Source organism: Mycena indigotica, assembly GCF_014461135.1.
Source record: "Mycena indigotica strain 171206Taipei chromosome Unknown Mind.scaff0004, whole genome shotgun sequence".
NCBI classification, from domain to species: Eukaryota; Fungi; Basidiomycota; class Agaricomycetes; order Agaricales; family Mycenaceae; genus Mycena; species Mycena indigotica.
The window spans coordinates 1,431,924-1,459,877 of NW_023503003.1; the positions used below are offsets into that span (position 1 = coordinate 1,431,924).

General features: G+C 49.8%; 10 protein-coding genes across 10 annotated transcripts; 7 read left to right on the top strand and 3 right to left on the bottom strand.

Annotated features, from left to right (window-relative positions):
• Window positions 1-111: 111 nt before the first annotated feature.
• Window positions 112-687, top strand: MIND_00425400 (uncharacterized protein; the record flags this gene model as incomplete). Its single annotated transcript, XM_037361069.1, has 4 exons — window positions 112-124; window positions 169-221; window positions 279-329; window positions 376-687. The coding sequence occupies 4 exons, from the start codon at window positions 112-114 to the stop codon at window positions 685-687; spliced, it is 429 nt and encodes a 142-aa protein (XP_037221361.1).
• A 399-nt stretch (window positions 688-1,086) lies between these two features.
• On the top strand, window positions 1,087-2,041 carry MIND_00425500 (uncharacterized protein; the record flags this gene model as incomplete). Its single annotated transcript, XM_037361070.1, has 5 exons — window positions 1,087-1,120; window positions 1,176-1,236; window positions 1,287-1,442; window positions 1,495-1,666; window positions 1,712-2,041. 5 exons carry the CDS (start codon window positions 1,087-1,089, stop codon window positions 2,039-2,041), a joined length of 753 nt encoding a protein of 250 aa, XP_037221362.1.
• Window positions 2,042-2,718: 677 nt separating this feature from the next.
• On the top strand, window positions 2,719-4,664 carry MIND_00425600 (uncharacterized protein; the record flags this gene model as incomplete). The annotated part of the gene is made up of 6 exons (XM_037361071.1): window positions 2,719-3,022; window positions 3,077-3,390; window positions 3,435-3,791; window positions 3,845-3,970; window positions 4,018-4,247; window positions 4,301-4,664. The coding sequence occupies exons 1-6, from the start codon at window positions 2,770-2,772 to the stop codon at window positions 4,662-4,664; spliced, it is 1,644 nt and encodes a 547-aa protein (XP_037221363.1). The 5' UTR covers window positions 2,719-2,769.
• A 264-nt stretch (window positions 4,665-4,928) lies between these two features.
• Window positions 4,929-6,267, top strand: MIND_00425700 (Protein kinase domain-containing protein; the record flags this gene model as incomplete). The annotated part of the gene is made up of 6 exons (XM_037361072.1): window positions 4,929-4,996; window positions 5,044-5,212; window positions 5,264-5,542; window positions 5,588-5,625; window positions 5,677-5,995; window positions 6,046-6,267. The coding sequence occupies exons 1-6, from the start codon at window positions 4,947-4,949 to the stop codon at window positions 6,265-6,267; spliced, it is 1,077 nt and encodes a 358-aa protein (XP_037221364.1). The 5' UTR covers window positions 4,929-4,946.
• A 1,782-nt stretch (window positions 6,268-8,049) lies between these two features.
• On the bottom strand, window positions 8,050-9,735 carry MIND_00425800 (uncharacterized protein; the record flags this gene model as incomplete). The annotated part of the gene is made up of 10 exons (XM_037361073.1): window positions 8,050-8,112; window positions 8,159-8,191; window positions 8,250-8,425; window positions 8,470-8,574; window positions 8,620-8,751; window positions 8,800-8,832; window positions 8,883-9,031; window positions 9,085-9,356; window positions 9,410-9,653; window positions 9,701-9,735. 10 exons carry the CDS (start codon window positions 9,733-9,735, stop codon window positions 8,050-8,052), a joined length of 1,242 nt encoding a protein of 413 aa, XP_037221365.1.
• Window positions 9,736-11,109: 1,374 nt separating this feature from the next.
• MIND_00425900 (Kinase-like protein) lies at window positions 11,110-12,262 on the bottom strand (the record flags this gene model as incomplete). Its single annotated transcript, XM_037361074.1, has 6 exons — window positions 11,110-11,211; window positions 11,267-11,346; window positions 11,401-11,573; window positions 11,630-12,023; window positions 12,071-12,138; window positions 12,186-12,262. The coding sequence occupies 6 exons, from the start codon at window positions 12,260-12,262 to the stop codon at window positions 11,110-11,112; spliced, it is 894 nt and encodes a 297-aa protein (XP_037221366.1).
• A 151-nt stretch (window positions 12,263-12,413) lies between these two features.
• On the top strand, window positions 12,414-13,872 carry MIND_00426000 (Serine/threonine-protein phosphatase 2A activator; the record flags this gene model as incomplete). Its single annotated transcript, XM_037361075.1, has 6 exons — window positions 12,414-12,569; window positions 12,617-12,745; window positions 12,795-12,934; window positions 13,141-13,337; window positions 13,388-13,488; window positions 13,534-13,872. The coding sequence occupies 6 exons, from the start codon at window positions 12,414-12,416 to the stop codon at window positions 13,870-13,872; spliced, it is 1,062 nt and encodes a 353-aa protein (XP_037221367.1).
• Window positions 13,873-16,254: 2,382 nt separating this feature from the next.
• On the top strand, window positions 16,255-18,132 carry MIND_00426100 (uncharacterized protein; the record flags this gene model as incomplete). The annotated part of the gene is made up of 3 exons (XM_037361076.1): window positions 16,255-16,460; window positions 16,513-17,150; window positions 17,198-18,132. 3 exons carry the CDS (start codon window positions 16,255-16,257, stop codon window positions 18,130-18,132), a joined length of 1,779 nt encoding a protein of 592 aa, XP_037221368.1.
• Window positions 18,133-18,418: 286 nt separating this feature from the next.
• On the top strand, window positions 18,419-19,789 carry MIND_00426200 (Kinase-like protein; the record flags this gene model as incomplete). The annotated part of the gene is made up of 6 exons (XM_037361077.1): window positions 18,419-18,738; window positions 18,781-18,842; window positions 18,890-19,298; window positions 19,342-19,520; window positions 19,564-19,643; window positions 19,694-19,789. The coding sequence occupies 6 exons, from the start codon at window positions 18,419-18,421 to the stop codon at window positions 19,787-19,789; spliced, it is 1,146 nt and encodes a 381-aa protein (XP_037221369.1).
• A 185-nt stretch (window positions 19,790-19,974) lies between these two features.
• On the bottom strand, window positions 19,975-27,933 carry MIND_00426300 (UvrD-like helicase ATP-binding domain-containing protein; the record flags this gene model as incomplete). The annotated part of the gene is made up of 29 exons (XM_037361078.1): window positions 19,975-20,236; window positions 20,290-21,003; window positions 21,054-21,159; window positions 21,203-21,222; window positions 21,273-21,345; window positions 21,393-22,024; window positions 22,076-22,737; window positions 22,785-23,130; window positions 23,184-23,661; window positions 23,715-23,793; window positions 23,847-23,930; window positions 23,979-24,156; window positions 24,208-24,309; window positions 24,361-24,632; window positions 24,682-24,803; window positions 24,851-24,957; window positions 25,004-25,187; window positions 25,240-25,269; window positions 25,316-25,460; window positions 25,516-25,918; window positions 25,974-26,303; window positions 26,352-26,457; window positions 26,504-26,516; window positions 26,566-26,601; window positions 26,648-26,756; window positions 26,808-26,942; window positions 26,992-27,179; window positions 27,231-27,697; window positions 27,747-27,933. The coding sequence occupies 29 exons, from the start codon at window positions 27,931-27,933 to the stop codon at window positions 19,975-19,977; spliced, it is 6,570 nt and encodes a 2,189-aa protein (XP_037221370.1).
• Between the last annotated feature and the right edge of the window lie 21 nt (window positions 27,934-27,954).

The window sequence follows — 27,954 nt, forward strand, 5'->3', positions numbered from 1 at the left end:
GCACGCGATGAGTCGGCTTGTGGCCATGAAGGGAGAAAAGAAGCTTATTACCCGCTTTGTCACGCGATCTCTCGTTCTCTCGTTCTTTCACTGTTCTTTCCACCTTGTCGAATGCCAGAACACAGTGGGGTAACACTTTGGTTAGTTACTCTAACTAACAGCTTCAAGCCCAGTATGCGCCTGCTGCACAGGTCCCCTTAATCAAGTCTCCTAGTCTTCGCGTTCCTCGACCGGTTGAAATCGACTCTACAGTTCCACCTAAATCTCACACTCTATAGGTTGTGCTACCCCCGGACATTCACCCGCTTCCCGAATCTGTGAATGCATATGTCAGTCTCGTTAAATGACCTTCACGTCTAATTCACACCGTTCCAGTTTGTCTATCCTTACACAATTGAGCCCCATATCATCACTCTGGAATCATCTCGACGATCTACTCTTGCAGCACACCAAGCACAACGAGAAGCCTACCTCCGCTCAAGGCAAGAAGAGAAGGAGCGCAGGAAACGCGAGGCTTTACGACGTATTGCACCGGGTTTTGAACCTGAGGGCCATTTGCTTGTGCCAACCAAGAGAACATCTATTATCGCGCCTTCCCCAACATCTTTACCTTCACAACCTCCGAAGTCTGTGATGGAGGATTTGGTAGACCAACTGGCGGCATTGGACTCTTCCTCCTCGAAATAGAACTTTCTTTGCGCAAGACTCCGCGTGATTCAATCTTTCTGAATGACTTATCCGATGCATTTCTCACTTGTTGCTATGCATGGTGGCAAGTGCTTCTACTTATTTTTCGCTTTCTCCCTAGTAATCAGCGAGCGTGGAATCAATCGACTCCCTCTAATCTCCCAACGCATACATTAATATCGTACGCATCGTTATCTTCCCAGACACTAGTCCATTTAACCGTTCTTCGCAGGTCATAGCCAACCACCATGCACAGAAACCACTTTCTCATGTCAGTCTACCTGTCCTCGGACACTATCTTGTTTACGCAGCGACTACCAATTTAACCGACGTGCTTCCTGGCGGCGAGGGAAAGGACTACGTATAAAAGCAGTGAGAATCGATGTTTCAAACGTTGACATGGACTTCCTTGTGGTGCAACCACTCCGACGAGGTCTAGTCAACTTTCCCGGCGCAACACCGTCTTCTGCAACAGCTTTTGCTCAAAGATGCAAAGGAGCACCATTGCTTTCGAAACGAACAGTACTTCATCAACCACCTCTCGCACCAGTAAGGTCTATTGTTTGTTTTGACCCTTAGGAAACTGATATATATACCAGCGTTTTGTCGCTCCATGACTTTGGGGGGCCTGAAGCAGTGATTCGAGCGATGAACGACAAGGAAGCGTCGATTCAGCGACCGATCCATCTCAACAGCATGTCGTCACCCAAAGAGATAATGGAATGGGATTGGAAGCAAAGTTTGGGAAACAACCAGTATGAGTCCTCCCCTGCTGGCAATGTCCTGCTGTTGATCTTCGATTAATAGTGCCCAGCGGTATCCCGACTATCTACTAACTTTCTTCTCTAACCAAGTGGCCGCGCATGGAGCGACTGCGACCCTTGAACATTATATTTTCTCTCGAGAAGCGAATGAGGGCGAAACCTTGACGTTAGCGAGGTTCACGAGTCGATTATTGCATCCGCTTATCCAGGCTGGCGTAAATTCAGGACCCTTTGTCGAGTTTTGTCTGATCCTTGCACAGTTTGGCATTGAATTTGGTCAAGATTTTATGGTTGCACAGGGAATCGCCCAAGCAGCCGTATGCTTCCCTGACGCTTCTAACATGATGGACAAGCCGCACAATACGCCCGCCATTATATCTGGTCCTGAATGTTCGCTGTTGTCTCTCCTTCGGGATGTATACGACTCGCCCTCTCTCGTACCGCTTCCATATGAAGGACCCAGCACTGATGCCGATCGTTTTGTCGAGTGGATGTCGATGGACCCCAAACGCGACGCAGCACTCCGTTCTATCTATTCGCAATGGTCATTCGATTTGACTCTCATACGTCGATGGGACCGTGTTTCTTAGAGTCGCGCATGTGTTAATGGATGCGTTGGGCTGGGTTACTCGGGGAGAAAAGGACAGTTTTGGGATGTCAGTGGGATCGGGTGGGATGAGGCCTGGGTTGCTCATTAAATGGTGATGTGTTGATACATACTACTTGTGTCTTTGCTGCACTAATCAATGAGAAATAAGTGGTCCACGAAACTGCAAAAGTTGTCAGACACTTGAAACAATGGTCTCAAAAGACGCACTGAATTCTACTCTGTCCTCTTTCTCCCTGCACGCCGAACTGCATGCGATCGTGTCAGAAGAGCTCTCTTTCCCTCGGCTTCCGACTGAAAATGCCTCTTCACCACAGGGCGGCTCCGACGTAAAGTTGAAGCGCCCAACTGGCTACACGCTGAGGCTGGCCATTCATGCACAGATACAGAGATGGGGCAAAGGTTAGGAGTCGTCGGGTTGACCAGAGTTGGCTTTGTTGGCTGTAGAATGCGGATGGTGATGTCCATAGTGATTCAAGCAGGAAGAGTGGAGGCTAGAGTCAAGCACGCTGCTGCGAACATAGTGCGGAAAGCTGTGGGTCCGCCATTATATAAGCTCAAGAATGGTGTAAAACATGCGGCCTTGGGAACAGCATAATTTTGGTAAGATCATGCGTTCATGTAGCCGAAATCCTGTATTTCTGTCTCGGAAGCGTGGAAGCGGGCCAACATCCAAATTTAGAAGGTGTTTTCCCTTTTCAAGCGACGACCATGTTGGGCAAATCGTCGGCCGTCTCTGGGTTGCCCACCTACCGTGACGTGCATATGGAAACCGCCAAAGGCATTGAATCGCTCGGCGGGCTACCAGATGTGCGAATGGCGACAGCCAAAGCGTTCCCAACCGACATCTTGATGGAGACTGCGAAAGATAAGACGACGATGAAAGCGGGCGGGCTGAAAGTCTGGGAGCGCGAGGTTCTGTCAAACCCAGAGGTCAAGCGGAAGGCTACTGTGGCCCAACTCTGTGCGTTTTAACCGTGCTTCTTCGATGTTTGACCTGACAAGTGAATTTCCCCAGATTTCCTCGATTACTACTTCCAAACGCTCGGCTACATCCATTCTCGCAAAGAACGACGTGCGAAATTCGACAAGGACACTGCGGCGCGCGATCTCAAGCCCACGGAATACGCGAAAGAGTTCAAATCGTACTGTGGGAGGGAGCGAGTTTTGCTTCGTCGTCGTCGGACCAAGCTACGAGTCGACCAGTTCCACATTATTGCTCAGGTTGGCCAAGGTGGCTATGGCGAGGTTTTTCTTGCGCGGAAACAAGAGACTGGCGAGGTCTGCGCTCTCAAGAAAATGCGCAAGCGAACACTGCATAAAATGGACGAGGTGTGGGATTCCCGACGCGTTTGGCTCGAGCTAACGACTGTTAGATTCGCCATGTGCTCATCGAGCGTGATATTCTCACTGCAACCAAAACTCCCTGGCTTGTCCGTCTCCTCTATGCTTTCCAAGATCCCCAATTCGTCTATCTTGCGATGGAATACGTGCCCGGTGGCGACTTCCGTACCCTTCTCAACAATTCTGGCGTCCTGAAAGAAGAGCATGCACGCTTCTACATCAGCGAGATGTTTGCTGCTGTGAACGAGCTCCATAAGCTAGGCTATATCCATCGCGACCTCAAACCCGAGAATTTCCTTGTGGATGGGACAGGCCATGTCAAGCTTACGGACTTTGGACTTGCCACTGGCGCATTGAATCCTAAACTTATAGAATCACTCAAGCTCAAAGTCAGTTTATCCCGTCATATCCACATTCGAGTTATTTATGCGTCGCTTGACAGCTCGACAAGGTCAAAGATAATCAGATTGTGCACCGATCGACTATCGAACGTCGGTCCATATATCGCTCGATTCGCAACGAAGACGCGCGCTATGCAGACTCCATCGTTGGATCACCTGATTACATGGTTGGTGGTACCAAGGCAGTTGATTCGTGCTTAAAGTCTTCATCAAGGCGCCTGAGGTTCTCCGCGGCAAACCATATAATCTCTCCGTCGACTACTGGTCTCTAGGGTGCATCTTGTTCGAGTTCCTCGCAGGCTTCCCGCCATTTAGCGGCAGCACTGCGGACGAAACGTGGACCAATCTCAAGAACTGGCAGACAGTTTTACGCCGCCCGGAGTACGACAAGCCAGAAGACCTTATTTTCAACCTTACGGACGTTGCTTGGGACGCTGTTACTTGGTTCGTGCCCGTTTCGAGTCGTTATAGCTCCTGGGCTGACGTCTAACCACCAGCCTTATTGCCCATTCCTCCTCCCGACTTACTTCACTCGAACAAATACGTGTACACCCTTTCTTTGATGGTGTGCAATGGGATGACTTGCGCGGAGTAGAAGCGCCTTTCGTTCCAGCGCTTGACTCGGAAATCGACACTGGCTACTACGACGACTTTACAAGCTTAGAGGACATGGCCAAGTACGCAGAAGTGAAGGAGAAGCAACGGAACGTAGATGCGGTAAAGGAGAAGGACGATACGTTCGGACGGGGCGTCTGGGTTGGTTTCACGTTCGGGAAGAACGGGCCTGGGCTTAATTCGCGGGGGATGGTGGGGCTTGGGGGTGGTGGTGGAGACGATGGGGCACTTGCGACGATATTTTGATACAATTACACACTAGAATTCTGTTATCTTCTTCACTTTCAAGTTCCTTGACCTGTAGAATACAATGTTTCTGTACTTTTGTAATGCACATAGGGCACCGCAAAAGACCGCCTAAGTGTCGTCGAGCTGAGTGCCAATATTTCTGAGACGCTGTAGCTTTGTGAATCTAAAGGGGAGAGGAGAGAGTGAAGATTTGGAACTCCCATCACTTGGCTCTGAACTTGAATCTGACATTTGCTTACGTACACACACGCTTCGTCTTCAACATCTAAACTTCATCTCATGGAAAAGCCTACAACAGGGGTGCCCAATGAGCACAGGGATTACTGGTCGTATGTGCGCATCAATTTCCACGCTGCTTCACTTCAATTTTGGACAGTACTCGCGTCCCAACTGAACAATGCCAGTGGTGGATCAATCACCAACCGTTCCTATTGTCGATAGGCTACCAGCTTCGTCGACGTTATCATGCAGATTGGATCCCTTCCTGGCGGCTTCCCGGAGCTACCGTGTCCAAGGAGCACTCTGAGGACTCGGTACACGGATTGGTTTGTTCCTATGCCATTTTCCGAAATGAGTCGACGCTCAACTGCCCATAGAACTCGTTGGTCTTGGACGCTATACGGATAGCGGATGGTACTAAGGTTGTCCTCAAGCGCGTAGACACGCGTGATGTCGAATTGTCCGTTGTCCAATACCTCAACTCTCCGAATGTCCGACACCACGCTCACAACAGAACGGCGCTGCTTTTGGATACCATTCCGATACCTGACGATGACAACACTATATTGATTGTCATGCCGTTCCTCAGAGTGTTCAACTCTCCTATTTTTCGCCATTTACAAGAGGTCATCGAAGCTCTGCGTCAATTTTTGCAGGTGTGAGCTCATTTCATGTTATATCTACATGTTAACCCTCCTTAGGGACTGGCATTCATGCATTCTCACTTTATAGCCCACCGGTACGGCTTCTCCAAGCTCTGAAGTAGTGCTTTACTCATCTACTCTGAAAGCGATGTTTGTCGGACGAACCTGATGATGGACGCATCCAAGGTAGTGCCCGGCGGCAGCCATTTCGACGATCCTAGCACCCAAGAGAGCAATCTCAGTCTTCGATTTTGCTGGAGAGACCGATGTTCTGTTGAACCGATTGCCTATTATTTCATTGACTTCGGGCTTTCTCGCTATTTCCCAGGTGGCGTGGAAACTGCATTTAACTTTGGTAGGTACGGGCAGGACCGCACCGTTCCAGAATTCAAATGGGAGGTGCCCCACAATCCGTTCAAAGTGGACATTTATCAATTGGGCAACACCTTCCTCAGGGTCCTCGCTGTAAGTGTCTACTTTTGTGGCCCACATCCACTTGAACTTGAACTACCCAGCGCTTTCCCGAAAACCGCGAATATCTGCTGCCCTTGTTGCGCACAATGACAGCAAACGACCCAAATGCACGGCCCACCGCGCTGGAAGCGTTAACAGAATTAGAGGCGCTGGGTGAGCATATCCCCGAACCCGAACCCGAACTCGTCAAATCCATGGAATACGAACGAGATTATGACTCGCCAGACACGGAAGAGGAGGATTTGTACCACGAGATAACTTGAGAAGATGAACACGATGTCGCTGCGGCGGACTCAGCGATTGGGGGCGTTGATAGAGGAATCCAGACTTGAACAGACGCGGATTCCCAGGGCTAGGATAGACGCGTAATTTCATGACATTTATATCTGGTCGCAGACAAGTTGCCATACTTTCTGCGAAGGGAATAGAGCGTAAATCTTACGCGTAATGCAACAGTTTGACTGACTCGGAAATAGTAGACGAAATATGGTGGGTTCAGACGGCACGCATTATATTCGGGCTAGGCCTCTCCTCCTGCGCCAACAGCTATGGTAAGTATGGCCGCAAGCCTCGTCGCAACGAAGTAATCATGGTCACGGTTGCACGCACGCCCCCTCACGCCCCGCACGGCGCCGCCCCGCACTATGTAGCCTTCTGTTGAAGGGGCTTGAAGTTGTCTTCTTCTGAGTTTGTTGAGGCAGTATACGCCCGGTTGAACTCCTTCGTATTGTTTTCAGGTTGCTCGTAGTGGGCGCACATTCGAGCGGAGGAACCGTTCTGTATCGAGTGGCGGAAGGCAAACTGGCAAGCGTCTTTCGGCATCGACGTATGTGACTAGGATCAAATTGCCTTTTTTGGAAGGCGTCAGGGAGGGTGTGGGACTCGGAGCTTATGTGACTTACTATCGATGTATTCACTCGATACCCACTCACAGTTGTCTTCTACAGGTAGCTTATTCTCAAGTCGTCTGAGTCTTCTATAGTTTGAACGCTGGCCTTAAGCTTGATATTATTATTATTCAGCCCCAGGCACTGGCAGGCAGCCTCACAAGCCAGTGGTTGCAGTGCCAGTGTCTAACTCTCATTGACCGACTCGGACTTCAACTGTCCTGACTCCTTACCTATTCTGCTTTCACATTTCGGGGGGCTAAGTAGTCCTCACAGTCAAGATTCAGACGCTCGATCTCAGTCGAGGATCCAAACATCCGGCGCTCAGCCACTCAATCTGAGTCGCAAGTCACACCCGCTTCCTCTTCCCTTTTCACCACCACCTATCTATCTTTTGCCTAGTAAGTTTCTCTTCCTTCTTCAAGTCTTGGAGAAGGATAAAATTAATGCATTGTTAGCGTCGTCACCTGCTCATCGTTTACGGCGCTGGGCGCAGTGGTTCTTCATCGATTATGTCGATGTTGTTCGTGTAACTCTTCTCTCAGATGATATGCTTGCGACAAGCCCATCTTGCTCCTCAGACTCCCGGTTTCAATCTTCGTTTTCTCGTAGACGGACGACTCCATGATTAGCACTGGCGGCTGTGCGGACTTCAAACCTTTTACCGTTCTAAACACCAGCCATTCAACCTCTTTCTGTAAAAAGCGCTTCAATAATCGTGAATTATTTCTGACATTCTCGATAGTTCCTGTTGCGCCATGATTCATCGATCGTTCACATTTTGGTGAAGTACAGCAGCCCGTCGCAACCCCAGCCCCACCGACCTTTTGTGCGTTCGGCTCCATCTCGAGCAATATAGCAATCTGGAACTGCGGGTAGCATTCTCGGTATATGCTCTCTGGCTTGATCGTCCAATGCGCCCTCACGTCTTCTTCCATTGTGCTCGACGCTGAGGCTGTGCCTATGACGCGGATGGACGAAGGCCTGTTCTTCGTTCATTGTTTGGCTTCCCGTAATGCAAGTTTAATCCCTGGCAACGGCGTAGGGTGCGGCATTGTGCTCTTACGGATCCACCACCAGTGGCGGTAATCTGGCGCAGCTTCAAATCCATAGCGGTCATTACAGTATGATACCAGTCTAAATGTAATACTACACGTATCAGAAGGAAGTACCTCCACTGCCATGCAATGGCTGCCATGAACGAACTGGAGCTTTGTTTTCCTATGGAACACTGATCAGTTGTTTCGGAATTCATAAGATCGAATACCTTGTTGCTCGAGGGTGTGACGAAGGCATTGCCCTGCAAGACAGGTCAGTATACGGTCCGAAATTTATTCAGCGGTGTGATGTGTGCTAACCTTGCTTGTGGATGTTGTGGGTGGGTTCAAAACCGTCGCGATAGAGGGGTGGGATTGAATGAGCGGCATTTCCTCGTTTGTAAACACCGAGTCATCAGAGTCCAAGCTAAGATCGTCATCCTCAGGCATAGCGATTGCCAGCTGGCCGTCCTGAGGACGTTGCACCATATTCATGTCTAGGAATGAATGATATGCCACAGCTGATTAGAACTAGGCTCACCACGACCATCGCTTTCACCGTCGTTGAGATTGGATAAATCAATGGTGCCTATTACCGGAGGAGGAATCGAAGGAGGAATCGGAGGAAAGGTATCGAAAGCTGCTGCTAATATTTGTCAGCATTGATCAATAATAGTTCCCCAAAACATACCAGTTACTCCGACACGCACATCATCATTGTTGACCCCATGTTCCTCTGTTTGCGAGCCACTAGAGTCGTCCGAGCAAAACTCACTCTCCTCAACCACAGGAACAGTCGTAACTGGCTCCACCATAGTAATACCTATCACTGAATGAGTGAAACGCCATAGTTGATGAGAAGTAGGCTAACCTCCACCGTCGTCGAAATTGAACCAATGGACGTCTGTAGGGAGCGATTAACACACATTGACTCATAAAGAGATAGTTGCTTACTGCTACGGCCTTCCCATTTGATGGTCCGAATGCACAAGTGCAAATCTGCCTGGAAGGCCTCTTCTTCGGCTTCTTGCTGCGCCTCCTTCCGGTGTTCCTCTTCCAACTGGCCGAACGTGAAGTTGACTTCACGCTGCACAAGTTCTTTGCTGTCATACAGTGGTTGAGTTGCAAGAGTCATCAACCCGAGGAAATTACAAACTCAGGGACAAGGAGGGGAATGGCAGTCGGAAGTAGAGCCAGAAGAATTCGAGACAATTCGTTCAACGCCTGCTCCCTCTTCCATGCCTCGGTCAAGGGATCGAACGCAAGACTCGCAAAAGCAGGGAGATACGCGGACAGTGTTGTCGGGGCAGCAGATCGAGGCGGCCATAGTCCACTTTGAGAGATGAACTGGGGTACACTCGATCCCCTTCCGATGGTCGCAAATAATTTGGCGGTGACTTCAGCGGAGATGAAGGCGTCTACTAAGATCTAGAATTACAATGAGCCATGTAGATGCAGCAACGACAAATAATTTTACTCACGGTGACTTCATCGTCTGTGAATGTGTTGATATGTACTTTAGCAAGGGTGTCTCTGGCGATTTGAGCAAGGGCTTGTCGACCACGTCTGACAATATTTTCTTCGTTGGCGCGATGATCGAAGAGACCGAGAGAACGGCACCATTGGTACCAAAGTATTGGAGTGATGCGTCGACGAGCGAGGACATGGGCTTTGTTGGTTATGGTAGCGAGGAAGGTGTCGGTGATTTTACGGACATAAAACTCGCTTAGACGGAGTGAATATCAAAAGCCATTGGTGAGAAGGGGACATACTGGACATCGGTATCGGCGAAGAGGTCGTCGTTCATCTGTTGGGCGTGTCGTACTAGAACAAGAATCAGATGACTGGGCGAGATGGCGATGGCACGCACAAGAGCGAGGACAAAAATGAAGGTGATGGTAATTGCCAGAGCTGGGCAAGTACACGGAAAAGAAAGGAACGGCTGTAAAGGCAATATCAGCGAGTGTGTAATATATGAGAAGCGACAAACCAGACAAGATGGCGGTCAGCACCAACTTGCGATGTCTTGACCCTCCACCGTGTGCGTGACTATGTTACATCCGCGCTGAAATCGTTCAATGGTGTTAGTATGGAAAGATCGCGCCTTAGACCTCAGTGGCCCTTTCCGCCCGGAGCGCAAGCCATGGCATTCTTGAGAACTTTGTGCAAACGGCCTCGCAAGTAAGTCACAGAGAATCTTCCTCTTGCTTCCCAAATACGCCGTCGACATTGAACTCGAGATCCGCGTCCCACATAGCCACGGTGATAATGGCCCTCTCGGTTTTGTTCGCGCTTGAGTGATTGGTCAAGGTTATAGTGGTCCGTGGTCAAAAGCAAAATGCATGACCGTGATGACGTGTGATGATGATGTGATGATATCGATAAGAATCTGCGAAGTTTATTCAAGTACATAATGCCTCAGCGCCAGTTGAAGGCCTTTTTGAAGACCAACACAGCCCTTTGAATGCTAGTCTCTTTCCCCATCTTGTCGCCCACACTGTCCGACAGGTGGAAAATATAGTTTGGGATCGGGCAGGAGAAGATAACCACCAGATGATGGTCTTTTATGACGGCCTCGTACTTAGGTATGAAGTAGTTTGGACGAAAGATTGAATTGTCAGCTTTGTTAGCTAAGCCAGGGTAGGTATATTGGACAAAAGCGGCTGGAGAATATCAGAGTAAAGAGACCGTGATCGCTGGGCGGCTGCGCTTTTTCAAACATTTCTGAATCACCAATGCGCCAGCTTTCGGGCAAGTTGAGCGTCATGAATAGACGGTCGGACCGGATTTTGCCCTCGCAAGGCCGGTTCGGAGATGCCTTGTCGGATCCAATTTGAACTTCGCACCCTGCAATTCTGGATGGTTTGAGGTCAGGCGCCAAACATTCCTAGACGACGGTCCGACCACACCGTTAGCACGCACACGAAATCGTCTTGCTCCACGCAGCTCCCCATATACGAACATTCGAACATCTGGCATGCCCAAACAAGAACGGTGCTGGTTTAGAGGAGCGTAACACGGGTAAACATTTTGAGGAGACGATTGATCATAGTGTTTGAAGTTGTCAGTATTGGGTGCTGCTATACCCTTATGCTCACTTTAGAGTGTATACCGAGGTAGCAATGACATTCGTGAGGTCGATCCGAAAGGAGAACTCGAAGTAAACCAAGACGTCAGTACATCAGTCCGAGTCATTGGCACCGGAAGCTCGAGAATTGATGATCCAAGGATGCCGCTGAACGAGCGCAAGCGCAAGACGTTCTTGAGGGTCCCGCCGCAAAAGCTGAACAAGTTAGAGACTTAGAGTGAGCCAACAATAACACTGTTGCTGCACCAACCTGACTGATAAGGTCTTGCGCAATGACACTGATCTGTGAGGGAAACCTGATATCCACGCGTTTGATGCGGTTATAAACAGCTGTCGGGGAGATGTAGGAAAATGTGAAGATGGGAAAGTGAGGAAAAAACTGACCAACAGTTCCGGTGTCATTGAAGGGAGGAGAGCCGACTAGAAACTCGTAGAGGAGAACACCCAGACCCCAGACATCAACTCGCTCGTCGTATTCCCTCCCCTCTACCATTTCCGGTGACAGGTAGTCTAAAGTGCCGCACAGCGTTTTGATTGTCCCAAATGAATGGATACACCTGGGTCAAGTCATTCAAGTCCGAATTTACATGTCAGTGAATCGATGTACACTTACCACCCAAAATCACACAGTTTAAGCTCCCCATTTGCGCCGAGGAGAAGGTTTTCGGGTTTAATGTCGCGATGCATGATGTTCTTTCCGTGGAGATACATCAGCGCGCTGGTGAGTTGCTCAACGTAGCTGGCACTCTTCTTTTCGCTGAAGTTGCCTTCTTTGGAGAGGATCTGGTAAATATCTCCCTTTCCGGCGAACTCGAGCACGGCGAAAATATGCTGCGCGTTGTGGAAGGCGGTAAACATGCGCAGAATATGCGGATGTCTGAGCTGCTGGTGGATCTCGATTTCGCGTTGCTGGTCCTCTGGTATTCCCCACGACTTGGAGATCACCTTCAAGGCTAAGATTTTTCGAGGCTGCTTCAACCGGACGAGGTAGATGCGGGAGAATTTGCCTGCCGGTAGAGTTGGAGGAGGAGGAGAACTAGGCCGGTGTACGCACCTTTGCCAACGAGAAGTCCAACTTCAAACGAGGCCAGAGACAACTCCAACCCTTGAAGTTGATGATGGCTGCATTGGGATCGACTCAAATTTGCCATTTTTGCCTGAAGACTGACTGCATAGTAGAAGACCCAGCATGGAGGTCAAGCTCTGCGTCGCTGCTTCCAATATCCATGTCGGCTGGTGGCTCCATCACAGTGCGGCTCAAGAAACGAAAGAGTAATTTGAGTGACGAAAAGAAGAAGTTATCGTTCTAGATGACCTCTCGAGAAGTGCGGTTTGCTTGGGTCATGAAGGAAAGCAAGAGACAGATCAGACATCACGTGGCACAAACCCTCCCCATCATGTTCTTCCAAGTGCCTTCGAAAGCAATCGTCACCCCTGCCCAACTTGAGTACTTCCAGACCTCAACAACACATAACGATGTCCTTGCCTACATCAGCGTTTTAAACGAAGCGGTAGTTGGCGTGAAACTCAGCAGCGAGTGCTCCGAATCCGATGTGTGTTTTCTAGGCCACGCAGTCGTCTCCGTTCTCAAGCCACATAGGGCGTACGTGCCGTACTCGACGTGTTGAACAAAATCGAGTCTACAGCGGATGCGATCCCACCTGTCGATAATGCTGCCTCGCGATTCGGCAACCCCGCCTTTCGGACATTTTACGATCGTGTAGTTGAGGTATCCAGCTCTGGATTTACTCTTCAATCTTCTAATTGTAATTCCCCAGCTGTCGCCTTCCCTTCACGCCACTCTCTCGATTCCCGCAGAGGCTCATGAAGAAGTCGGAGCGTATCTCATGGAGTCCTGGGGCAATCGCACACGAATCGACTACGGAAGTGGGATGGAGCTTAACTTTCTCTGCTGGCTGTGAGTTATACCTTACACTAGTGGCAATGCCAATGGCAGTTGGCAATGGGGGGCAACGGCGGCTTGAAAGGATTTTTTCCCCTTTGTTGCAAAGAAAAAATCCTTTGTTTGCACCAAGGCTGCCCTTAGACCCCCCCCATCTACAGGCTGCCATTGGGTTTGCACCTGGTGTTATGCCTGTAAAGCTTTCTCATATACCGACTCAGAATGTGTCTTGAACGGCTTGGTGCTCTTCAAGAAAGCGACCATACTGCACTTGTCATCCGTGTCTTCTGGCGTTATCTTCGCATCATGCGTAAACTCCAGTCGACCTACTGGCTAGAGCCTGCCGGGTCGCATGGTGTTTGGGGACTGGACGACTACCATTTCCTCCCGTTTTTATTTGGATCGGCTCAACTTCGGGGTATCTTCTTCTCTGTTCATCTCCTCCAACTCTTCTTAACCGGCTACCAGGGCACAAGTATATTCGGCCAAAAGCAATTCACGACGCAGAGGTGGTGGAAGAGTACTCAAAAGAGTACATTTATTTTGCCTGCATTCAGTTCATCAACTCGGTATGTGGTTTAGCTCCTTGTTCTTCAGTCTGACCCGAAATCCAGATTAAATCCGCCTCCTTACGCTGGCACTCGCCCATGCTAGACGACATCTCCGCTGTCAAGACCTGGGACAAGGTCAACTCCGGCATGGTAAAGATGTACACGGCCGAAGTCCTCGGCAAGCTTCCTGTTATACAACACTTTTTATTTGGCTCTCTTCTCAAATACGGTGGACCGGCAGCCCCTGTCGGTGCCGATGATGGTCATACGGGCCATAAACATGAAGGATGGGGCGACTGTTGCGGAATTCCGGTGCCTAGTGTGTTTGCGGCGGCGAATCAGGAGAGAAAGGAGGGCCCGCGGATAGTAGGCGAAGGAATTCGAAGAGTCCCATTCGATTGATGCAGTCGCGAAAAAGGAAAGCGACTCTTGATCATGCCCGACATCCTTACCTTGCCGCCTGAACTCGTCAGTGAGATCTTCATGTCTACCATCCCTACTGACTGTGATATAAATCCCGCTCATCACGATACACCTTTGCTGCTCACACAAATCTGTCGACATTGGAGAGATGCTGCGATAAATACTTCCGCACTGTGGAGTTCGCTGAGTAATGGGCGGTTTGGCCTGTACATGTGGTAATCCACAGAGATACGCAGTCCAAAATGGCTGCCGTTCAACTTGCCACTCATAATTCTGTGGTTGAAGCGTGCTCGCGGGCGGTCTATCTCCTTGACCGTGACTGGGTTCCCCCTTTCTGTGCTATTGTTAATTCTCTACACCTTCAAAAACATCTCCCGCCTCACCCTCCGATACATCACCGCCCTTCCTAACTCACTACCGACGCTGCTTTGGTGCTTTCCAATCTGCATACCCTGACACTCTGTCCTAAGAGTGCGTGCGTCCGGGGGTGGATCGTCCTCCCCAACCTACGACGCTTAACTCTTACTGAGCCAAGACCGACTTATTGCTCTCCCGCCTGCGCATCACTTCGCACTCAAGTTCTTCCCTGGCCACTCTGGTCGTCAACATAAGTTGCAGGAGCGGGCCCAACCTTTGGCTTATCTCGTTGTTGCGATCGTTGCCGTCTATCACATCTCTCCACCTGATCGAACGCGATGAAAGGACTGTGGGTACATTCTTTCCGCGCCAAGATCGTCCGCGCGGGCCTGTCATTGCAGTTTTCCTCACAAGCGACATCGTTCCTCGTCTCAGGAGCCTCGACATCCGCACCAACGTCGTGCCAGAGACGATCGCTGTACTGATGCCGGTCCTCGAAGCCCTCCGCCTCCAAGGGCGGTATCAAGGGTCACAACAAATCGCTCGTCTGGAGCGTTTCCATCTGGATATACAACAGGACGGTTTCTCCTGGCCCTCTATCAGAGGCAAAGAGCGCTTTTTCCCGGACGTTCAAACCAGAGCGGATCTGCAGCAAATAATTGACGAGGGTCTTGGCCTGACACTGACCACAGTCTATGGAAGCAGGTGGCCGAGATCCCCTGCTTAAGTCAGTCTTCAAAAACAATTAAAATTTTACACTCTGAGAGCTATATTTAACGCTGCCGGTGCTTCAGCTCGCGTTGCTTTCGACCCCGGACGAGCCGCGTGTAGGCCCGGAGGAGTTGGTTGGCGCGTCGCCTGCGACGCACTTTGACAGGCATGGAGGGAAGAGGCAAGAACGTGACTTTGTGGACAGACGTGATAATTTATTTACTACACTAACAAGAGAGAAAATGCTAGACTAAATTTTTGGCTGGTCAAAGTTGAGCCCTCGATTCTGGCCCGATTCATCACCCAGAATCGCTCGAAGATCAGTGTGTGTCGAATCGCGTCAGAATGCCATCTTTGACCGCTCCTATTATTATCGTTAGCGCCGGCAAGCGGTGGTCCCCGACTCTCTGATAAAGAAAAGAACAAGAGATATTTGAATGATTTGAAGCACAAGAAAGGATACAAATACAAGTAATACACAAACTGCTCTCCACTACCACGCTCGACTCTCGCGCACAGGATTCAGAGCCGAGTAATGATAAGTCTCCAGATGGACGATCGGAGTCGGGATCCGAAAGAACCACCAACTCGTTGAGATTGAACAAGAGGTTAATCTTCCCCCACCGATTTAGCATGAAAATTACCACAACCACAGTTTCAGCCAGTATTTCGCCACCGACATAAATGGGGAGCTTCCAGTACCCCACTATGTCGAACGGTACGCACGCGCGCCGATTTGTAAATAGCAACTGTGCTTCATCAGTATGAGAATCAACATACCATGCAAGTGGTTGCAGGAGGAGAAAGCGCTCGGATGTTTCAATCAGGGTTGTGACAAAGTGTGATGTGACATGGAGTGACCCGAAAAACTCAATTCCGATCTCCATTCAAATTCCGGATCAAAATAGCTACGACTGTTGGCGTACGGATTGCACATCCGATGTTGCCAAACCCTCTCTGCTTACACAGAGTCGGGGATGGTCTTTTTCATCGAGGTCGCTTATGTCAGATGTCCCGAACGGAACCATGAGCAAATACACTGAGAAAGTCTTTCCGTCAACTTGGGCATGAATATCCAAGCTGGTCCACCTGGTGACCTATCGTGACCGTCGTTAGAGGCTGGTAGAGGAAGAAAAGGCCTAGGGAAAAAATTGTTCTTACGTCCGTCACCGTGCATTACTAGCACTTCAACGAGCTCATCTTCCCAAAACACTCTCTGCCGCGAATTGTCATGATTTAGTCTGACAAAAGTGGCCCCCTGGCGCCGCAGCTACAAGTTGCACTTCATTCAGTATGTTTCGCCTTTGGAGCTCGTCAACCCTCTCCCTCCGGCTCTCGAAATTTAACGCTTCCTCTCCGATATATCCTCGTTGTCTACGTTGTCGCCGTTCCGTGAACAATCCGAAGCAATGGCGTCGTCTCTCCAGCACGGTGGACCCGAAGTCTCTCATGATGGACTTGAAGAGTGACCTCTTTAACTACACGACTGGGCGTTTCCTGTGCGTCTTCTACCACTTCTCATGTTTTCTGACGATGAGTCAAACTACCCAGTGCCAACGATGCGTACCGCCTCAGAGAGCGTCAGCGAATCTTCGACATGCCAGGGCTCTTCAATATTGTCGCCAACGCAATGAACTGCAAGGTGGAGCAGATCACAGATTTTCGAAGGCTCGCAGAAGGTGGTCTCAATCGCGTCTTTCTCGTCACTCTGGACACCAACTTAAAACTCGTCGCACGCATCCCGTATCCACTCCTTGTCCCCAAAGCATACGCCGTCGCCAGCGAAGTTGCCACCATGGATTACCTCCGCTCCAAAGGGGTTCCTACTCCGAAAGTCTACGCATATTCGTTTACGCCGGACAACGAAGCCCAGACCGAGTACGTTCTCATGGAATACATCGAAGGGAGGGATTTGAGGGAGGTTTGGTTTTATTTGAAGAAGAACGAGATTATCTCCCTCATGAACCAGCTAGTGAAGATTGAGTCCGCTATGATGGCCACCTCTTTCCCCGCTGGCGGCAGTATCTACTACGCGGAAGATCTCAAGAAGTTATGTGGGAAGGAGGGAATTACTATCGAGGAGCAGGAGCAAGTCAACGATGGCAAAGGAAGGTTCTGTGTGGGGCCCGATGTATCGGTAGCGCTGTGGTACGGGCGAAGAGAACAACTAGACGTCTTCCGAGGACCATGTAAGCTTTCCTCTCCGTTTCCTCGAGTTGATGAACGATCACACCAGATGAGGATGCGGAGTCGGTGCTAGTTGCAGGAGCCAAGAAAGAACTTGCCTATCTTGAGCAATTTGGCTCGCCAAAGCAGCCATACGATCGTTCTCGAAGAAATTACTACTACTTCAAGCCCCAGCTACCGTCTGATCACGCTCAAAATCTCCAGCACTATCTTCTCCTTGCACCTTCACTCGTACCAAAGGACGATCTCCTTACCACTTTCCGACTCCGACATCCTGACCTCACCGAGAATAACATCAGAATATCCACAAGTGCTTCTGGTGATTTACAGATTGTGGGTGTGCTGGACTGGCAGCACACGGCTGTCCTACCTCTCTTCCTCAACGCTGGCATGCCCGACTTCGTGCAAAACCAAGCAGACGAATTTTCGCGGAGCATGAAGAAACCCGTTGTGCCAGACAACCTCGACGAGCTGTCGGAAGAAGAACAAGAGGTGCTTCGTCGCCGTCTTGTCTATTACTACTACGTCATCAGCACGCTTACCTACAACAAGCTTCACCAGAAAGGCTTAGCCTATTCGCACAACGCTGCTTGCCGTCGAATTTACATTCACGCGACTGCTCCATGGAAGGGCGAGACTATTGGGTTGCGATTTGCACTGATAAATTGTGTGCTTGACTGGGCAGAGTCTGCGAGCGATGAACGTTGTCCAGTTGCATTCACGGCGACGGAAATCGAGGAAGCCGTCAATCTCATGCAGGGTTTACAAGAGGCTGAGGAGGATGACCGGTTGCTTAGAACTTACATTGGCTACAATGACGACACATGGGTCCCCGCTGCTGACTACGAGGCGGCCAGGACGAGAGCCCAGGAAGTGAAACAGAAGAGTTTCGAATTCACTGAAAGTGAGGAGGAATCCGCTGCGATTGACGCGAACTGGCTCTTTGACGATATGGATGAAGCGGAATTGGAGGGGTACAAGTAGACTCTCGACCACCACTTCAATGTGTTGAACTGTACTTTATAACCACCTCCACTCCTTCCTCGAAAGCTCATTTTTACGGTGAAGATGGAATGGAGTTGCAGAGTAACCCAAAATGTCCCCCGGAGCACGGTAGGCTGTTTACTATATTCCCTTTCACACTCTCTCTACGAATACAACTAACGTACAGCATTTCTGCAAAAAAAAGCTACTACACTAGCTGCCCGTTTGGAAATCGGTCACATGATCATTGCCACTTGGTGCCTAGCCACCTCCACCCCCTCATTTCATGGCGTCCGTAGGCTCAGTGACGCGTCAAATTGCTGCATTGGAAATCTCTTCCAAGGGCCCACAGTCATCCCAACCCTCCGGCCCCAAACGGCCGCAACACCTCAAACAACCAAGTCAGCCGAACGTCGCGAAGTTATTGACGAAATGGGCAGCGCCGAACCCGTCGGCGGCTGTGAAAAAACCTGTCTTGCCTCGTCCGGGGCCAAGTGTGGATATCGGGAGCTATGATGGGGGGCTCGAAATCGAGAATGAACGTCGAGGGTCGACGGTAAGCGGGCCAGCAGCGGCGGACTTGGCGCTGGACTCGAGTCAATCTAGGTGAGTAATTGTCTTTTTTGGGGGGTTCTCTCATTCCAGCAGACTCAATCCGACGCTGGAATGGTCTCTCCATTCCTTTGACATGGGTCGCCCGCTGGGGAAGGGTGCGTGTCACCTCCACTCTTTCACAATGCAGCTGACCTGGGGTAAGGAAAATTCGGGCGGGTCTATATGGTCCGAACGAAGGCCCCGCCCCAATATATTCTGGCGCTCAAGACTCTGTACAAGTCGGAGCTCGTGCAGAACAAGGTCGAAAAGCAGACCCGCCGCGAGATCGAGATCCAGCAGAATCTGCGGCACCCCAACATCCTCCGTTTGTACGGCTACTTCCACGACGAGAAGCGCATATTCCTGATGCTCGAGTTCGCCGGCAAGGGCGAGCTTTACAAGCAGCTCAGCAAAGTCGGTTGCTTTTCGGAGCGGCGCAGCGCGCGCTACATTGACCAGATGGCTGACGCATTAGGGTATCTTCATGGCAAGCATGTCATACACAGAGACATAAAGCCGGAAAATCTGCTACTAGGGATCAACGGTGAACTGAAGATCGGAGACTTTGGATGGTATGTACCTACCTTCGTTGCTGCCAAAATAACCTTTTCCCAGGTCCGTCCATGCTCCCGGCCTCCGTCGCATGACACTATGCGGGACTCTCGACTACCTTCCCCCCGAAATGGTGGAAGGGAAAGAGCACAACGAAAAGGTCGACTACTGGGCATTGGGCGTGCTCATGTACGAATTCTTGAACGGGTCACCTCCGTTTGAGGACCGCGCCAGCGTGAAAAGTATGTTCTCGACCAGGTCAGCTTTTTTATAACTTCTCTACAGATACGTACCGACGAATCGCCAAAGTCGACCTGCGTTTCCCTCCCACAATCCCAGCGGACGCACGCGACTTGATTGCCAAAGTTCGGGTCGTTTGTTCTGTCCGATGCGCATTCCTCACTCGAGTTTCCAGCTTCTCAGGTACAATCCCAACGACCGATTACCGCTTGCAAACGTCCGTCGACATCCATGGATTCTCAAGTTCAAATCTGAAGCGGAAGCTGCTTAAAAACTCCATCATCGCACACTTAATTTTTGCATGCTACACATCATTGTAACAACAAGTATTGTATCAGAATTTGAGCATAAGAGAAGCAAATTATTTACTTGAAAGTGAGTAAAGTAAATCAGAAAATAGGCGGTAAGGGATTTATGCAAAAGATAGGCACGAATTAGTAAGGATTATGAGGCAAATCAAAAACCGTCGAGATCCTCAATGTTTAAAGTCGGCTTAGGCTTTGCCGCTGCTTGCACAAATGTCTTGGGTTGGACTATGCCGCGATACGCACACTTGAGCTGGTCTGCCGGCTCATCTGGCATCTTGAACGGCAAGTTACTGAGCAGAGTTGCAGCTTGAGAAACGTGGCGTTTCAGTGCACCCAAATCTCGGGCGCGATGCGTTGACGCGGACGGCGCGAGTGTCTTCTGCAGTTGAATAAGCTGCTTCAAAATTTTGCTACAGCGAAAATGTCACAAAAGAGCGCAAAGAAAAAGGCAATGGCTGCACACCTGAGATCTGTCAGCTGTTTGTCAACCGCGTCCAGCTTTTCATGTTTGGCATCAAGCAAATCCTTCTTTGCTTGGATCTTGTGCTGTTGCGTCACCTGCTGCATCGTACCGAGGCAGAACAGCAGATGCGGCAGAGGCCCCAGGAAACGAAGGCGATATAATCTCGCACTCGCATCCACCGTTGGGGGCCACTTGTGTTCTTCAGCCTGGCAAGAAATGTAAAGCTCAGCAATGCCCGCAAAGGAGGCGGACTGTTCTTTTCGACATTCGACACGCCAACAGACGTGCCGCCAGATTCGTTGGATTGTAATAGCGGCATTGACTTCTTCGTCCGTCCGCTCAACAGCCTCGAGGGCTGGGGGCATTTCGATTGGTCCAGACTCGATGACTGGCGGGGCCTCAGCTTCAGCTTCGCCAATATCAACGAAGTCTGCGACATCTTCCTCTTCGGTTATAATTGGCACACTATCTGTGGTGTCCTGTTCAGCCTCGATGTCGGTCGAGGCCAGATTCTCCATGATCGCACGTGAAGCAGAACCCAACAAGTGAGGGATGGCTTCGAGTGAGCTGTAAACGATTTGCCGCACATTGGACCTCCCACGAATGGGTGGTCTTTCTGGATGGATAAGCTGAACAAGCTCATCCATGGCTGACCCTTGCGTAGATTTGCACAGCGCAGGCACAATTTCAGACCAGCGTCGAGCAGTCACAAATCTGACGGGAACGCAGTTAGAATGGGGGGGGATCGAGATGGATGAACTGACTGGTAAGACAGAGAAACTTTATGGGGGCTGGAACGGTGCGGTGCCGTGATCATACGATGGATTCTGTTACGCAAATTCATGTCGCGCATTGACGAGTTGTAACCCACTGAAAACCATAAGCTTCATCAATAACAATCAAAATGACACACTGAGAGCGATACACCGACAACTAGTAAGCATGATCAGCACTACTTCAGCAGCCAGAGTTACAAGACTTACACTCGGACAAGGAACACGTCACGAATCATCCCCGGTAGCTGATGTAAATTGGAGTCTTGGAAAAGGAGGTGCCCTACAAGACTCATGAGAAATCGATAAGAGGAGGATGGTACCTCGTACCTGCGTCGACTCCAGAGTATAGCCTTTCGATAAGTTTTTCAAGTGCCTGCAAAAATAGCTGGAAGACAGGGGACGTGAATCTTTCTCCTTCGCCGACGACGCTGCTCCAGTTCGTCAACCAGCTCAATGGCATAGTCAATCCATGGAATGAAAGATGTTTTTCCTGCCGAACAGCAACGAGCATGCAGGCGCAAAGATGCTCGACAATATCGCACATCATGCTTGCATTGATATCGAGCCTTTCCGTCACGACGTGACGGACAAACAAGACTCCCGCACAGATGCACGTAGGGGTTTTGGCCTCGAGAGACTGAAGGAACTCTCCGACGATGTAGGATTCGCTCGAGCGCATATATATCGGAGGTTGCAGCAACATATATGGCCCTTGCTTGAGGAATGACATGGCATCGCGGCGATCAAACTGGAAACTGAGTTTCGTGATTTGGGCAAGGTTGGATAAGAACATGGGCATCGGTAAGAATTCGCAGTCGTAGACGAGACTGCGGACCCATTGTCGGGCTACTTGAAGCCCCGCCTCGGCTTCTGGAATCGAGCCCAAGTCAAGGGCTGCCGCAGATCCCAACCGGTAGTACGGGGGGTATAAAACAGAATATAGTCGAGATATCCAGTATCTGTGGTTCGTTTAGTGGGGAGGAAGTCATGGCATGACTGGCGATGCTTACTTTCTCTTTTCGAGGAAGTCGGTGTCGATATACTGTACATTGTCCAAGATCAGAATTTGGAGTAGATGGATGCGGACACGAGTGTTGTAGTGACGAGAATCGATTTTGCCGGAATGGACATGTTCATGGAGACATTGCGGACGATTGCAGTTGCCTCCGAATACGGTGTACATTAGACAGGGCGAGAACGCCTTGGTTTGTTTACACAACTCGTTTTCTTGTTGCACTTGAGTTCGAAGATAAGTTTTCAAAGTCACGTGATAGAATTCCCGCAGCTCGAAGCTATTGAGAACGAAGTCGCCTTGCGCAGATGCAGATACTGGATTGTTTCGAGAGCGCAGGGATGAATGAAGGAAGGTCCCTTCTCGGAGAACGAACTCGTTGTCGCCGAGACGAATTAATCCAAAAAGCCTCACTGCCAAGGATTGAGAGCACGGATCCACCCAGACGAACGCATTCAGCAGCTTGACGTATCGATAGAATAATTTGAGCTGTTGGGCGATGGATTCCACATCAAGCACCTGCATTCGGGGAATACGCTTGAAGTAGTGACCAACGCAAAGAAGGGCGGCGGCTGGATCGTTGGAGTCGAAATATTCCGAAAGGGATGCAAGTGCATTCAAATCAATCTTGCGCTGATGGAGTGCCTTGAACATAGACAGCTGCGTATGACATGAGTTGATGAAAATAGCAGTAGAGCAAAACAAACTTCATTGCGGTGCCTTTCAGACAATTGAGCAATGTCTGCTTGGGATGCGAAGCCAAGCAAAGTTTCCATCTCATGGTTGTCCTCCGAAGGAATGACGTTGAACGATGTGAGTTTCCACAAGGCTAGAAGAACACATTCAATGCCTCGACGAGTAGACGTCGGATTTGTGCGATCGCGGAGGAAAAGCTTAATGGCTTCAAAAGACCTGCCCTCCTCGAGATGAACTTCCGCTGCGTCCGAGTATCGACCCAAAGATTCGAGTAAGGTGGCTCGGGCAACGTCCAAACCACGATCTTCGAGGTACTCTAGTTGCTCTTCAAAAGACTCGAAAAGGTCTTGAGCCTTTCTGCACCACAAGTATCAATAGACATTTGCAGAGACTTGGTAAAGGGTTCTCACTCTGGCTTTTGCTCTTTGAAATAGTACAACCTCGCGACGTTGGTAACGCTGGTGAGCACTTCAGACTTGATGTCGCTCTTGTAGTTTTTGATGTTGTAGACAGCTTCGTCGAAGTTTCCGAGTTTGCGATATAGCTCAGTTGATCTGGTGAAATCCTTGGCTTGACGATAAACTTGTGCGGCGGCCAATTCATCACCCGCCTCCTCCAAGCATTGAGCGGCAATCCGAAAATAACCAACGTTCCCATCTTCCCGTGCACAATCCATAAATGCGTCGGCAACGCGACGAAATTCCGCCTTGCGGGCCTCTAAAGCACGACGATTAGGACCGTCGGGAAGCTTTCTGGCTTCCTGTCGTGCATAATATGCTCCAGCCATTGCCGCAAGACGAGGCATTTGTGCGCGTTCGAAGCAATGTTTTGATTGGCGATACCGTTTGTTGGCAAATAGTTTTCTTCCTTGGTCTTCCCACTCCTCCGCTACATGAAAATAAGAGGCTCATCGAAATGAACGAAACACCCGATAGACATACGCGTTGAAGACATGGCCAATCTAGGAGTGTCTTGGCCAGGCTGGAGGGTCTGTACTTGATCTCGACTTGACCATACGGTCTAATACTTGGTTGAGACCACTGCTTGACAAGTTCGAAATTAATGAAACTCACCCGCATCGGCTCGCCTTTGTCTGAGGTATCGGCAATCCAAACATTATTGCGCGCTCGCGTGATCGCAACGTAGAGGAATTTGAGCTATAAAATCCGCTCAGAAGACGCATAAATAGATAGTAATGTTGTAACCTCTACGCAAACACCAGCATGCTTGGCTTGATCGAAGGTTGGGGCAGCCTCGGCACGTTGTTCCTCGTCAATGGCGTTGAGGACCACTCGCCATTGGGCTTCTCCGACAGTAGAATCCTCAAAGAAGTTGTAAAGAAGGACATCATTAAACTCCAAGCCCTTGCTTTCGTAGAGTGTCCTGTGGTTGTGGATGAGAAAGTTTGATGACAAAGCTGGTCACATGACTGACATAATAAGCCCGATATCGCCAACCTGCTCCCGGAGTCTTTCCCTCGCGGCTTCGTCTCGCACTAGAATGCATTGTTGGGCCCCAAACTCGATGTAGCTCCCCCTGTAACCAGGTGAGCAGAGAAGTCACGCAGAAGTCTGATTTTGGACCAACTCTTTATCACCAAATAAGAACTGCTCATACTCGACATTGGATGAGTCAAAGCCTGTGAAAAAGACAGGTCGAAGACCATCAACAGTACCACGCTCTCTATCAAGAATATCGATAGCATATGGCCAAAACATGGTCATGATTTCGATGACGCTATGTGCACAATTGACGATCCCTGCGTGCGACCGATAGTTGACAGTAAGCTGGAATGTACGCGGTTGGAGCTCCGGCTGGTTGAATTGTTCCAGCTTATTTTGTGTCTTCCGGCGTCGTTTCTGATATGTGATGAGTGGAAGCTTAGGATCGCTAAAAGGAGCAGCTTACCTCAATGCGAAAGAGGAAGGCTTTCAGCTCGTTGAAACGGAAGGAACTGCCGACCGAGATCGTCTGAGCAGTATCTCCAGCCCAGAATAACCCGTTTGGGTTATGACAGATAGAGCGCAAAACTGTTTTGGAGTAAAAACATGAGCTCGAGCCTGTCAAATGGACGTACAGAGTGTGTCGATGAGGAGATTGTCTTGACTCTCGTCCACGTATAGGTAGTCAATCTTCTTTCCCGGAACACCACATTTATCAAGGTATCGAAGGATGGTATGAGTGCTACGATTTCATGAGCTCAAGTCCGGACTCTTTGAATTCGACCTACCGATCCGCTGCATCGAGGTCGCCGGTGGACTTTTTCAAGGTGCGATAGGATTCGAAGAGAGTGTAAATTAGCTCTCGTTGATCGGCGAAAGTTGATTGAGCACGTTCGCTCAAGGCAAGGTATGCTTCGCGTGTTAAAGCCATTGATTCACCTGACAGCGTTTCCTCCGAGCCCATAATGACACCTACCCACTGATTGAGTCTTGCGATGGCCAAGAGAGGAAGAAAAATTGTTACCTAAAAATTCACTGTAGACCATCGCCGGGTCTTAGAACGGGTAAGAAGGATATATGTTATAGCTTCAGGTGCTTACCGATTCCCTTGGTCAAAGATTGAGTAAAATGAGGCCAGTAACGCTGCAAAAATCGGTCGAAGGTGAGCCGATTTCCCAGCGGAGATGCGACTGAGACGGCGGAATCAGGTTTATTGTCCATGTCATTCTCGACCATCGAGGAAAGCTGAAATAGTATCAGCGCCACCCTTTTGCGAATCGGGGAGAAACCTTTAACAGACCTTTTCATAGGTCAAGAATAGCGGGAAATGTTCGTCCTTCAATTCACTGAAACGATCAGGCAAATCGTTGCGCCAACTGGGATCGTCATCGGCATCCATGAGGTCTCCGATATGATTGCCGCTATCGCTGCCTTTGGAAGACGGCAGAACCTGATACCCCACAGACAACTTCCTGTAATGTTCCTCCACCTTTTCCGCAAGGATGCGAGATTGGGTAACAAACAGTTGTCGTGGTTTAGATGTCGGAGCAGGCTCGTCTAGGGTATTGAGCTCTTCGTTGGATCTCTCATAATTTGCCTCGACAAGCACCATCTTGTAAAGCATCGTTGTCGTTTTACCAGTCCCACTGCGCCCGAGAACGTAACAGGAGTGGGGATGTTCAATGATATCCTGCTCCGTTGGTCTGAGAGAATGATTAGTGAAGTGATAACAGGAGGTAAAACGATCATGACACGCACGATACTTGAAGGATAAAAGCCGCGTCACGGTTCTTGAGAATTGAGTCAAGAAGTGGCTGAGAGAAGTGGACAGATTTCCTATGAAAAAAATTGTCAATGATAGGCCGTTCGCCAAGCGATAAACTCGCAATAGGAGTGCTTGTATCTATACAATGGACAAGGTGAATTAAGTACAAATAGAAATTGATGGGCAATACCTGCTCCAAATCGTCGGGAGGAAGGTCAGGAGCACAGCCTGTGGACACGGTCCGAGCTTCTTCTGGAGCAGGAAATATCCCCGGGGCAAAGACGTGGTCTCCAGCGTGGAAAGGTCGCTGTCGAAAAGCGCATCTTCCTTCAAATAAGTTCGAATCCTTTGAAAGCTGTGTGCCAACCTACCGCTCCCGATATTCCCTTCCCTTCTTGGCTAGTTCACGTCCCATCGTGTCCCAGAAGGTTACACGGCCAATTTGAGCGTGGGTATATATGCCGAAGATTTTGATAGCTGCAAACAATTAGAGGCCGTTGTAGAGAAGGAAATATCGTTTTACCCTGCCTTTCACTCTAAAGGAATATCAGAGTAATTCTATGTATATGAAAACACGTTGCATACCGAGGATTCATAAGCCGGGATGCAGTCGATTTGATACTGGTAAAAGTTACAGTACAGATATAAACCGGAAGACAACACTCACCACAAGCCTCAAGTCACCAGTCATCTTTGCCTCGTAAACAGGTACGTCAACTTGTTTGTGGTTGAGACGCTTCTGGTTGTCCGGAGAAAAGTGCCCGTTTGAAAGTTCTCTGCAGGTTACCGTTAGGAATGCATGTTTTCGGAATCGAGAGAAGACGAACTTGATCTTCTTGAGAATGATTTTAAATATTTTATGGTCGCGTCTTCTGTGGTCACGAAGGTCGCGTTCTGCTCGGGGAGAGAGGTTCATAGTCCACTCTCCGAGGCCTTTAGCGTTGTTGTTGTAGAAAGTGGTCCTTCGTGTCGCTGAGTATGAATGAAGAGTTGCCAGAGACAGGTACTCACAGCTTCATGGGCTGAGCAACGGGATACGACTCCTCCAATGGCTTGACATCGACCACGATTTCTTCCACTACCACGACTGGCTCCATGTTTTGTGTCAGTGATGGGACTACATCAACTGGTCGATCGAGCAAGCAAGCAGCGACCAATGATTGAGACAGTTCCGGACTCTGAAGTGCGGTCAAGTAAGTCTGCAGCAGGGTGGTCAGTGGCGAGTGCATGGTTCAACTTCAGATACTTGCATTCAAGATATTCTTTTGGCAGTCCAAAACCGCCCTAATAGCCACATAGACCTCTTCCGTCGTCGAGGGTGAAGCAACTCCAAGTCGATCGAGTGGCGAAAGGTCAATGACCACGCTTGCCTTTGCCGCCGCCTGCCTAGCCCTCTTCATCTGCTTTTGACTCTGCCTGATTGGCATGGTGCCAAATGATTCTTCTTCCGAGTTCCTGAGCGAAATCGACGACATCTTGTTCTTTAATGCCATGAGCAGCGCCGGAGCATCTTGAACCAGCTGTCTGTACTCTAAGCGTAATTGGTCACGCCGCTCGCCGACAACCCACTCTCCGTCAGGGAGGTCCAACACTGCACTTGGTGTGAACTGGAAGTAGGTCGCAAGGGTGGATAGGATGAGCCGGGGACACGATTCTGCAAAGGCATCTGGAGTCACTGGAAAATCGACTGCGTTCACGATCCACGCTTTGTCAACGCCTGTGAACTGCGTTGGTAAATGATGGTCAAATATAAAAAAGCCACACACGGGACAGAACTAGTCGTGCAACTGGGGGACGTTCAATGAGCACCACCGCTCGTATAGCGTCAAGCGCAGCCGAGGGCTTAGCGAAGAGAATCTCGTGGAAATCGTGCAAGATGCGGTCAACATCGCAGTCCGAAGAGGCCAACGGCTCAAAGAGTTGTTCAGGATAGTAGCGCTGAGGTGAGAACATGGGAGATAAAGAGGATGTGGC